The sequence below is a fragment of the Adelges cooleyi genome, unplaced genomic scaffold (genome assembly GCF_023614345.1).
Source record: "Adelges cooleyi isolate 19-005CV unplaced genomic scaffold, UGA_ACOO_1.1 ACOO_flye_CR_arks_rails_tigmint_CR_PRNA_108, whole genome shotgun sequence".
NCBI classification, from domain to species: domain Eukaryota; kingdom Metazoa; phylum Arthropoda; class Insecta; order Hemiptera; family Adelgidae; genus Adelges; species Adelges cooleyi.
The window spans coordinates 16,734,792-16,746,781 of record NW_026095761.1 but is presented as its reverse complement, the minus strand read 5'-3'; the positions used below and the strand labels follow the sequence as shown (position 1 = coordinate 16,746,781).

The 11,990-nt window shown below is 30.5% G+C and overlaps 1 protein-coding gene across 1 annotated transcript; it reads left to right on the top strand.

Moving 5' to 3' along the window:
• The first annotated feature begins 8,102 nt into the window (after positions 1–8,102).
• Positions 8,103–11,745, top strand: LOC126841747 (serine protease snake-like). The gene is made up of 5 exons (XM_050578378.1): positions 8,103–8,172; positions 8,576–8,733; positions 9,977–10,052; positions 10,875–10,930; positions 11,578–11,745. Exons 1-5 carry the CDS (start codon positions 8,103–8,105, stop codon positions 11,743–11,745), a joined length of 528 nt encoding a protein of 175 aa, XP_050434335.1.
• Positions 11,746–11,990: the final 245 nt, after the last annotated feature.

Below are 11,990 nucleotides of genomic sequence, written 5' to 3'. Positions count from 1 at the left end.
TTAAAACAGATTTAAACTATAATACTTGATGAGATGGATTCCAATTAATTATTTTGTTGCTTCGAAAATCAATTTTAGTCATAAGTCATAACTAAATATCTGGGCCTAGTAACTTTATGTACATATTATCATCTGTAAAAAAATCCTATTGGTTCGGGATAGGAAAGAAATTAATCAAGTCACAAATCCCAGATACATAAAAAAGGACCATTACTATAAATACTATATTTATAAATTATGGGTATATTTCTTATTAAAAATAATATTGAAAATGTTATTGAAATATCGTGCAGTCATATTATCTACACAAGTTTATCCAAAAATATTGCTTTTGTCCATACACACATTGTGTAAAGTATATTGGTTTGGTAATTTCCGATCACGTTGAATTTTACATCGTTTTTGTATTATAAAAAAGAAAGCTATAGGGTTTTTTTCTCATAATATAATAATAGCCTACTCCAGTACAAGTCGATGATCGCTACATTAACCATTATTTCCAATGGAAATATAATAAAAGTTTATTCCTATTAATAATACAAAAATTGTAATATAAAATTTAAATTAGCCAAAAACTGTAAATGTCATAAAGCACAAAAATAATATAAATTTTATAATATAGTGTATTGTTAAAATATATTTAAAACATTTTTAAGATATTTTTAAAATTTTAGTTTATACTTTGATGTCTGTATAAGTAGAGTTTTGGTAAAATTAAAACACGCAAATTAATGGGCATTGTAAAATGTCATCCTTTTTTCGATGAAAAAACAAAAATAATTTACTGTACACGCGTTCAATGTCGTAAAATTACTGGTACTCAATTCCACTGGTTTCCAATAGGACTTGAATTGTGTTTCAGAAAGATATTGTTAAAAATAATTATAAAAAACAAATGGTTTGAAAAATTAATTTTACTGTATTTCACAAAAATTAATTTTATTTTATTATTGAAAAAAACTAAGTTATAATTTTCTAGAGGAAAAGAATTAATTTACTAAAAATGAAAAAAAATTTCGACTGTAAAATAAAAAATAAAAGAATACTATTAAAATGAGATGATAAAATTAATTTAATATAATTAAAAAATAATAATTATTATTATTATTATGTTGTTTAAAAATTAGAAAGTTATTTAATTTAAAAAATTAAAATTGTTTGATTTGTTGAGCTGGATTTGACTTTACTACTTTGTATATAATTTGCTCGATTCGTTGCTTAAAAAATCACCATTAGTGTCAAGTTATTTATTTTAGCACCGTAACGCGCCAAGAAAAAAAAGAATATCCACTAAAAAAATAGTACTTACAGGAGAGACTTTGGAGAGAACAGCGACCTCATAGCATGTGCACGCCAAACTAACTAACTGAGTACAAACAAGTGGTCGAAGACTGCATCTCTATTATGGAGCCGGGATAACGGTTGGACGGACCAGTTGGTTGTGTGTATCCCTCCTTTTGAATACAAATGGTGCCATTGGAACACTCTGTAACGGGGGTAAATTCATATAGTATACTATACTCACAAAAACACACAAAGGAATAAAATATAACTCTTAAACATTTAAGGTTTACTATAGTAACTATAATAACTAGGGTTGGAATTTTTAAAATACAAATTTTTAGAGTATATTAGAAAAATACATATAATACAGTTTATGTATGTTTTTTTTTTTTTGACAAATTTGAACTACAAATAATTGAGAAATAAAAAAATCTCTAAGACCGACTTCGATTTGGTTAGACCAAAACGCCAAAACTACATAAACATGATATTGTATTTAACTACACTCTAACTCATTGCTGAGCATTTTTATCAGAATACAAAATAACAAATAAAATAGTTTCAATAGTTTAAATTGCATCGATTATTTCCAACTTAACTAGTGTTCATTTTCTGCTCATATACTATATTTTTTACTTCTACGTTGAAAATATTACAATACTATCGATATAATGTGAAAATTTATAAAATATATAAATTAATTTTACTGTTGTTATCTGTTATAAACAAAATCAGGAATTATTATATCAATCATAAATTGATCGTTTATAATATACGCTGTATCATAGTATATCTATATTTTAGTATTTTTCTCTCGATTTGCTTAATTTCATTAACTAAATATAAGCGAGATAATGGTGTAGGTATTCTATGTTTTGGTTATATAATTCAATTATTTTTAAATTGCTAAAAAAGACCTTTAAATGATTACTTTAAGTCTTAATCAATAATTTTAATAGCGAATCCGGGTCTTTAGAAAAATAGTGATTTCAAATGCGTATAACGATCGACTAACGGGCTATCTAGTAATTCATTTTTGCGTTCTCGTGTATTTTTTTAAATAGATAATGCAGGTAAATATAGTAAGGTAGACTGAGTAGGCTATAAAATCACTATTATACGATTATAATACCTGCGAGCTAACAGTCTAAACCGTGCAATGCGGTATTTCAACGGGATCCGAAAAAAATAAGGATATTGTCGAAGCGACGGCAGATGTCAAATCCCAAAAAAAAACCCAACCCCGACGTCTGGTTGGATACTATACAAACATATTGTAACGGATTTTTGGGTCAAATTCATTTTTAGTACTAAATACTAAATTCTACGGTTGCTCGACAACCGAAAGGTTAAAGCAAAATAAACGATTTACAAATTGTATGCATACATTTTAATCACAAGAGTTAAATTCGGATGCTCGTGTAATTTATGCATGTCATGAATATGACGTATAAAAATAATTGTAATACTATTCGTGTTCACGTTATGTCCCACCCAGAATGGGTCTGCTGCCAGGGTAATGTCAAAGATATTCTATATTCTGTAGTCTATACTTACCCGTTTAGTGTTTATTCGTTTTGAGTATATAAAGAAAAATGGATCAACAAGGCCAGAATATTTCTGGCTAACCAGAAATTCTCCCGATAACCGCGTTAAAACGACAACGGTCTAATAGCAGATGGGCATTTAACGGACATTTTTCGTTCAATGATGATTCTCTACTTTAATGCGATTGGCGATTGCTAACGTATTGTCTAAACAAAAACAGAATAGTTTTTATCGCACCAAAGTGCAAATTTGAAGGTGAATCTATAATTCAACTAGATTGACAGCGTGTCAAACTATGACTTACCCAAGTCTCATACCGTGAACTAACACCTTCTTCTTCCCTTCAATACCTATCCGTATGTAGAGTATTTGAATTTAATTATTGATCATAATTATTGTTCATGGTAGAAGAGTGGCCGAGTGGGTAAGGCCGCGGTGTGTTAGCGCTCACTGTCGTCGGTTCGACACTCGGTCACGGGCGCTCCGTTTGCCGGGCGAGCAATGGTTCATAATCATCATGATTTGTCCATACAATTTGTAAATAGTTTATTGTATTTTAACCTTTTGGTTGTCGAGCAATGAGCATTTAGTTATAGTTACTAGTTATCATATTATAATTGAATTTGATCCGAAAACCGTTACAAAATATTTGTATGGTATCCAACCAGCCATCTCATAAAAAGAGGGTAGTGTTTCTTTCAGGATTTCACATCTGCCGTCGCTTCGACACTATTCTTATTCTTATTTTTTTTTTTTTTTTTTGTACCCTGTTGAAATAACGTGTTGTTCCGCTTAGGTTGTTATTTCGCAGGTACTTGCCTTATATTCGTCTAATATGTCACCTTATAGCCTACTCGGATTATCGAGCTCTATTTTACCTGCCTTTTCTATTTGAAAAGAACACACGAGGCCAGAATGACCAGATAGCCCGTCTGTCGATCGTAATATACTATTTCGAAATCAAAATTATTCTAAAAAGACTATTGAGAAACTATATCCTCTAATTTCGTTATTATAATAGTACACTTGAAAACCAAATGTAAAGATAAAATTGAATTAGAATAAATCAATTATTAGCGAGAGTAATGTAATACGAAGATTTGAGCGGAAATAATAAAAGAAATAGAGAAGTAAACGAGCATAATAATTCATTTTGATGACCAGATATTTGACCTACTAATTTCTATTATGAACTGGAACATCCGGCTTCAGGGCTAGAAATTTACGTACATAATTGATTCTGTAAATTGAAATGTTAAATTTTCTATTTTGGGCATAAATAAAAGCTGAGAATTTCAAAAAGGATAAGTGTGGTGATGAGCAGGAATAGAAAATATAGAGAATTAATAATTTGTCCATCTGTGATACGTCTATCGACAGCACTATATTCTCCTATATGCTTACTCAATATTCTGACGAGTTCACAATTATTATTTTTCGTGAAAATTTTAACCGTACATTTTCCGTTGTAGCACCTCCATCGTGTAATGCAATTTTTAGCTGTGTGCGCGTACTTAAATTTTAAATTTCTATATATTAACATAATATGGCCACGGTCACCTCGTAAATACTTCATTTTTTCCGACGTAATAAAAGAAAATGACACTTCATATTTGAATAATTTATTTTAAAAAACACAATAAACAGTCGCGTGATTTTTCCACTGACGAGACAATATAATTATCAGTATATTATATAGATGGTATCCTATGACATGTTTATTTGATTAACAAAATACATTTTGATTCGGGATACATGAAAAAAATACATAAGTTAAATTTAGAAGACTAAAAAAAATTCTTCTTAAAAAATATTAGGTAAAAATGTTTTATTTATTTTGGCGGAAAACGGTGACGCCCGGCTATCCATTGTAGGCTAGCAGAAACACTGATAATATTGTAAAGGATGCAGGTGGGCAGTACGGGCCAGGTGTAAGGTTTATTGTGAGTGTGCGTTTCAACCGTAGGCCTAACATGCCGGTCTACCAGCACATGGTATGAATTCATATAAAACCTAGTTTATAGTAGCAAGAATATTTTATTCAGCGGTAGAAAAAATTAGAGTTTTATAAATCAAAGCGACGAAATTGGTCGATTACAACAAGTCAGCAAGGCATTATAAGTCTAGGTTAAAAATGAGGGATTTTTACGCTTCAGTAGTTTGGGCTACATGATGATTATTTCGATAACTTTATTTTTGTTCCATCGAAGAAGTCTTCCCACACACACGTATTTAAATTTTCAAAAATTGATTTAAGAACACGATGTAAGAAGAGTTTGTACTTTGAATATGATCAACTTTAACACAAAACTGAGCGCTAGTTAATGGTGTCCATTTTTTTTAGAGTAATTTTATAATTTTTGGTATTGAGTTAATTCGAAAACTAAAATAATAAATTTAAGATTAGGGGCCGTATTTATAGTCAGTCTTAAATACGGTAATACGGTAGCTTAAGCAATGCTTATTCTTAAGAACTGACTATAAATACGGCCCTAAGTTCACAAGAAATTACAAAAAAAAATCCAAATTGAAATTCATTACATTTTGTCATAACTAGAGAGCCTCATATATATATATATATACTTAATGAAACGGCCCTTTTCACGTAGTTATCATTGACCACCTAAATGATCACAACTCCAATGTGAAATTATGTTTTAAATCTACTTTTAACATTATTTTGTGAGCTTGTCATTTTGAGAAGTCAGTTTCGAAAAAATGTATTTTTCCATACCTATATTAACTTTTTTGCAACCTACTATTTAACCAAACTAGTAGGGTCAATTTTAAACAAAGGGTGTGGTATGCGGATAATGGATCTAATAGGAAGTCATAATTTTTTTAATATTTATTCATGTGATTATCTATAACTTACTATTGCGCATAACACTACGCAACATAACCTTTCATACGGTTAGAACCGGTTATTTAATTATAGTGTTAAGTGCTATATACTACTAATATATTTATAGTAAACAGTAGTATAATACACTATAACATAGTATAATCATATTTTTTAAATTGGTACAGTATTGTATTAGTATTAGCAATATTTTTTTAGTCGATAACTTATCAAGTTAAACAAAGTGAGTTTCTTGTCTTAAGTGTTACCAAAATGAAATATAACATTTTATTTATGACAATAAAAAACGAAGATTACTTTTATACTACATCAAGACTTATCATTTTTTTTGGCTCTATGTTCAGGACTCAAAACTCAGACATTAAACTTATCTGAGGGTAAGCATACATATTAGATACGTGTTATTACATTTAGTTAAGTAGTACGGTAAGTCACTTGTGTTGGGAATTAAAGAACACCGTTTTATATATATATTTTTTTACGTTAGATACATGTTTACATTAACACATTAAGTGCAGTTAAACAAAAAAGATAAGAACGTTTAAATAAAACTAACCAGCAATTTATTTTCGAGTGATGTCACTCATAAAGTGAGATAAATCGTAAATTGAAAGTGTTTAGACAAAAAATAGGTGCATTTCGATGGTTGGATATTCTTAAATTTAGAAGCAATATCGCAAACTAGAAATCAGACTTTCCCATGGTCATTTTTCGTAGAGTTCCAGGTTCCTTTTACTACAAAAGTAATTGGTTTGTCATTTATAGTCGATATATTCAATTATTATATAAAAATGCACACCACTGAATTTCTACTAATTTCTAATTTATATTAAAAAAAACCTACTTATTAACTAATTTTTCTTAGTAAACAGTAATAAGAATTATTTTTAAACCTAAATTGTAAATCATAAGCTAGAACATTATTGGGATTAAATGACATAAAATTAACCACAATAAAAAAAATTATAATAGAATTTTAGAATTCACTTAATAGAGAATTATAATAATAAAACAGTAAGCAAAATCACTAATAAGCACACGATGTATTGAATGTAAGAATTTACAAATGCAAAAATGATTCCTCATAAGGTCAAAGTGTTATTTTTATTGGAATAACTACCCAACATTCAATATCTAAAGATGAGTTTACACTCAATACTTGTACGACTCATTAACGGAACATACTTAATTGAAACCAATTTTAAACCTAATACAAATATCCACTTATGTATATACCAAAAGGTATGCCTAAGTTAAGCTAGATGAAACAACAATTTAAAATTTTAAACAATTACTCTGTACAACTTAAGTGTAAATAAAAACCAGATTTTCATCATTTTCTTTTGTGTGTAAAAAAAAACTAAAAATTCTACAACAGTTCTGAGATTAATTATTAATTCGGCAAAAACAAAATTAATTTTAAAGAAATTTTAAAACATTTTTCTAATGTAAACATATTTATATAAAACGGTGTTTTTTATAAATTATACGAGGCGATTCATAAAAATAACTAGACATGCAAGAGAAAATTGGTTATCAGTTTTGGTTTAGTGAATAACATTTTTAAAAAAAACGTTATAAAAAAATAGATATATTTTTGTTCTTTTTCCAAAAGTCAAAAATTCAAAATTACTTATCTGTAATGACTAGTCGTCAAATATTTATCAAATTGATAGTTTTTAATTTATACATTAATATTATTAAAATGATAAATAAATATGTTTTGCTTATACATTTATAATTTCGAAAATATTATAAAATATTTCTCATGGTCCCAGATATTTTTACCAAAATTATAAATAATTTATTGTTTAAACATCTAACATCTATAATAAGTATTTTTTTTTTCATAAGAATAACATTTTTATAAGGTAAATTATGAATGGTCATCTTCCTAAATCAAATAGAATATTACATAGATTTTGGTTTTTTTTTTAGTGTAATTAATTTACTGATTGACTATGATTCAATTATTTTCATGTTAATGACCACCCTAACCTCACTTCTTACTGTACCGGTGTACACTGTACTGGTTCTTTAAATCTGCACTTATGAACAAAGTTTAAGTTAAAGGGGCCGCAGCATGGAATTTACTAAAAAAATAATAAGTATAAATATCAAAAATATAAAAACGCCACCCTATTCAATGTTGGATTTTAATTTATAAAGTATGCATGGATTTGTTGACAAATTGTCTAGGTTTCTTAGGAAGCTGATTTTCGATTTAAAAATTTGGTATGCCTAAAATAAATTCAAATGTAATTGGGGAATTATCACTGAATTTTCAAAAAAAATAATTTTGGAGGTCTTCAAAAGAGAAAATTGAATATCGTCTTCCTAAGAAACCTAGAAAATGTGTCAACAAATCTATACATATTTAAAAAATAAAAATCCAACATTGGGAAGTATGTCCAATTTAGCACCGCTTATTGGTCTTAAACGCATGAAAACTAGTTGTGCTCCGACCCCCTCAAGGGGTAAATCTACCAAATTCTTACAATGTATAGAGAACAACTTTATCTATGGGGTGGCGTTTATATTTTTTTTATTTCTCTACTTAATATTTATTTGTAAACACCATGTTGCGGCCCCCTTAAAAAAAAAATAGGGGCAAACGTGGTCGAGAACACTGTGATGGCTTCAAAAGTTAACTGCCAATATTTTTATTTGCGGTTTTAAGTTAATTGACTTTAAATATTGGGCTTAACGCGTTCTCTTTGATGTGAAGCCACGTTTGTTTTAATTAACTTTATTGCGTTTACAATAATAATTCTAGGCGATTTGTGTCCAAAAGCGAACGATGGTCCATCCAACGATCTCATATGGAAACCAACTATTTTATAACCGTTGTTGATTCGCATATTTTTTTGTTATTTTTAGTGTGCCGAAATTACTCTGAACTGATTTACAAAAAAGTGCCAAAACCAACACTGTCGATAAATTCAATTAATAAATACGATACGATCAATACCTGCAAGGATTACAAACCGTTGATAGTCGGCGGTACAAAAGCTGATCCCAAAGAATTCCCACATATGGTAAATATTCCCATTCAAAAATTGAAAAATGCATGTTTTTCTAAGAGATTTTTATACGTATGTGGTGGTTCAATATCCTTCTAGTTGAAAGGCTCTCCTTATATTCTGCCACGTTCTACTAATCCTGTATTGCTATTTCTATTAATTTTGCTTTTTCTGAAAGTCGCATAGAACAAATTAAACATTTTTTTTTTTAATTCTAAATCCTAACTCGTAAATATTGTCGTTTGTGTGGATAGATACGCGAAATTCCATTTGAAAAATAATACTAAATTAATTTTTTGTTTTTATTTCAAAGTATTCCACCCCATTTATAGTCAAAGTTGTTTTGGCTTTAGACGCTTCAACCTTGAGCCAAGAGGACTCACCTTTTATACATAATAATATATTCCGTTACCTTGAAAACAATACACGTATAATTAAGTGTACACTGTGTAGGAAATATTATCAAAACACTCGTGTTTACATATTAATATTGGATTGCCTGTCAAAATGTATGATATCAAATAATATTATGATAATTAATATACAGTATATTGTACTATTGATATTTTACATAGTCGGCGAGGTTTAGAGTTCTAGGTATTTAGAATGTTTTGTACAGAAGCTAGGTGGCATTGACGAGGATGTAAAACATAGGATTAAATGTGGTTGGATCATCAAGTTGAAAGAACCGTCAGGTGTTTTATGTAACAATAGTATTTCAATGAGACGAGAACGCTTAGGTGGACAAGTGGCATGACGAGAGAAGACAGGAAGAATAAGAAACGAATACTAAAGAGATAGGATAGCGTAGGCGTGTCTTGGATAGCGGACAAAATGAGGGATAATAGATTGCGAGGGTTTGGGAATGTTACGGGAGAGCAATAGGAAGCAGTAAGCTCTAAGAATGGCAATGAAAATGTTCCGTTAGACATCAAAACGTAGTTATAGGTTGCACAATAATAATATAATATAGTATAACTAATATTAAAAAGGTTAAAAAAATGTCCTTTTTAACATTTTTTTCGTCTTAGTGCGCGTTGTACATAATATTTGTTTTACGCCAATCGACTGTTTTTTTGTAGAGGTATCTATAAGATGAGATAATGAAATACTCTTTCTTAATTTTGGCCTTGACCAACTGTTAACAAACTACGTGTACAGTACAAACACGAGACTCGGCCCCGCCGCTCGAGTACACCTACGCGCGATGCGACGGCGGGGCTTATGATAACTTTAAGCTTTTTGTCTTATATTTCAGGCGTTAATCGGCTATGGCAGTGTTCCGGAGTACGTCATCTGGAATTGTGGAGGCTCGTTAATCAGCGACAGGTGGATTTTTTAACACTGTGAAAAGTTCAACACTCGGGGTACGTACACGGCCATGCGAACGACCGATTTTCGGACAAATCAACATAATCGCAATCGTCGTTACCGTTGTCTAAGGACCTACGCCCGGCGGGTTCGGCTTGGCGACTTGGACTATAAATCCAATACCGGCGATGCCGGTGCCAGGACATACGAAATAACGTCTCGAGTGGTGCATCCAAATTACCGCACATGCTCGAAATTTAACACCTGACCAGACGACCGTAGCCACCGGATGGTGACAAATAAGTTTCGGTTTGTCCTTCAATGCGTTACACGCAGACACATTGACTTCTAACCGCTGAACTATATACATGGAAGGCGCGCCTAATGCATATTTCCCATGTAACAAAAGTGACTAGCCTCAGAGGCCGCCATGTTGATTCCGTTTCGTTATTTTACTTACCGTATCCAACTTTATTTAGTGATTTTCGATAATGGTTTCTGACTTCATATTGTTGATATCATTTTTTTTTAACCGGTGATAAAAGATAATACGATGTTATCAGATTTTTATCATGGAACAAATGATATATTACACCGTTTTATCCATGACAAGAATCAAAATGGCGGAATCCGTGTGTCGGCAATTTATTTTCACTATGCGCCTTCCATGTATATAGTTCAGTGCTTCTAACACAGCTAAAATACCGTTTATTGTTGTTCAGGCGGTGCGCGGAGTACACATTTGCTAAAAGTAGCTTTAAACGTTTTGCCGCAGCAACAGTGCAATACCCCGCATTCCCTCCGACGGCCAACAGTAAATTTTATCTAATTCTAATATTTATCAGGAATATTGGAAAGCCGTCGGTTTTGCGCAGGCAGCGTACAAAAAGATACCTGTCAGGTAATTTGTACAGTGATTTTTCATTGTTATAAACACCGTCGATAAAAGACACTTGGCTGCGATGAATAGAAAACATTTTACGTTTTTGGCAGATTTTCTACATTTTAAAGGAGAACGGGTAAACTTTTACATTATTTCACCTTGAAAAATGCTTATTCGAATACGACCAACAGTTTTTAGACTGTCGCTGCGTAAAGAATCGGTCCACCGGTCAATTAAAAACGCACCATTGTTAAACCAATAATTTCTCGGCTTCACATCGAAGCTAAAATACTATAATAAAACGTCCAACATATTTATGCTATAAACAAAAATTGTACAATGAACTAACGGTGAAAATATTCTTGAAATTAAAACAAAGTCCAAATATTTCTTAAATCCAAAATATCGAGTACATATTTGTATTAAAATAATAAGTAATACGGAAAAGTCAAAGTAAACATTTGAACATTTGTATCAATACATTAATATTGTTTTATCGAGGCTTATGCTATACGTTTAAAATGTAACGCCTATTATGTTAAATTATTACACAATTGGGACGTTTGCTATACTCAAAACCCGCAATAAACTTAATTCTTGTAATAGCTTAAAAATGATTATTAGAATTATGTAACGATCGGTGATTTATTTTTGATTTTATTTAGGGTGATTCCGGGGGACCACTTCAAATAAAACATCCTGAATTCCCATGCGTGTACACACAAGTAGGTATAATTTCATTTGGAGGTATATGTGGAAACGGTATGCCCGGTGTTTATACAAAGATATCCAATTATATTACATGGATAGAGAACACTGTGTGGCCAAAATAAAGTACTCAAATTGTTGTTTTGTAATACGAAATTAATAAAAATCGAATTATACAAACAAATTAAAAGTAATAAATAATAGAAATAGTTTTTTTAACTATTTTTAACAATAATATATATATATAATAAGGAGTCGGTATAGTCACTGGGAAAACATGGACGCTCGTTGTGATGCCTATCTATTGAATATTTAAGGAGTCGTTCTGTAAGGCTCCATTATTTTGTTCACGACGTATGTTGGGTTGACT

Bases quoted from the DNA above. Each gene is read 5' to 3' on its own strand.
- LOC126841747 (XM_050578378.1), top strand. From the start codon at position 8,103: ATGTCCAATTTAGCACCGCTTATTGGTCTTAAACGCATGAAAACTAGT. The intron at 8,734-9,976 runs GTAAATATTCCC...CTTATATTTCAG, and splicing joins CCAAAGAATTCCCACATATG to GCGTTAATCGGCTATGGCAG. The intron at 10,931-11,577 runs GTAATTTGTACA...GATTTTATTTAG, and splicing joins TACAAAAAGATACCTGTCAG to GGTGATTCCGGGGGACCACT.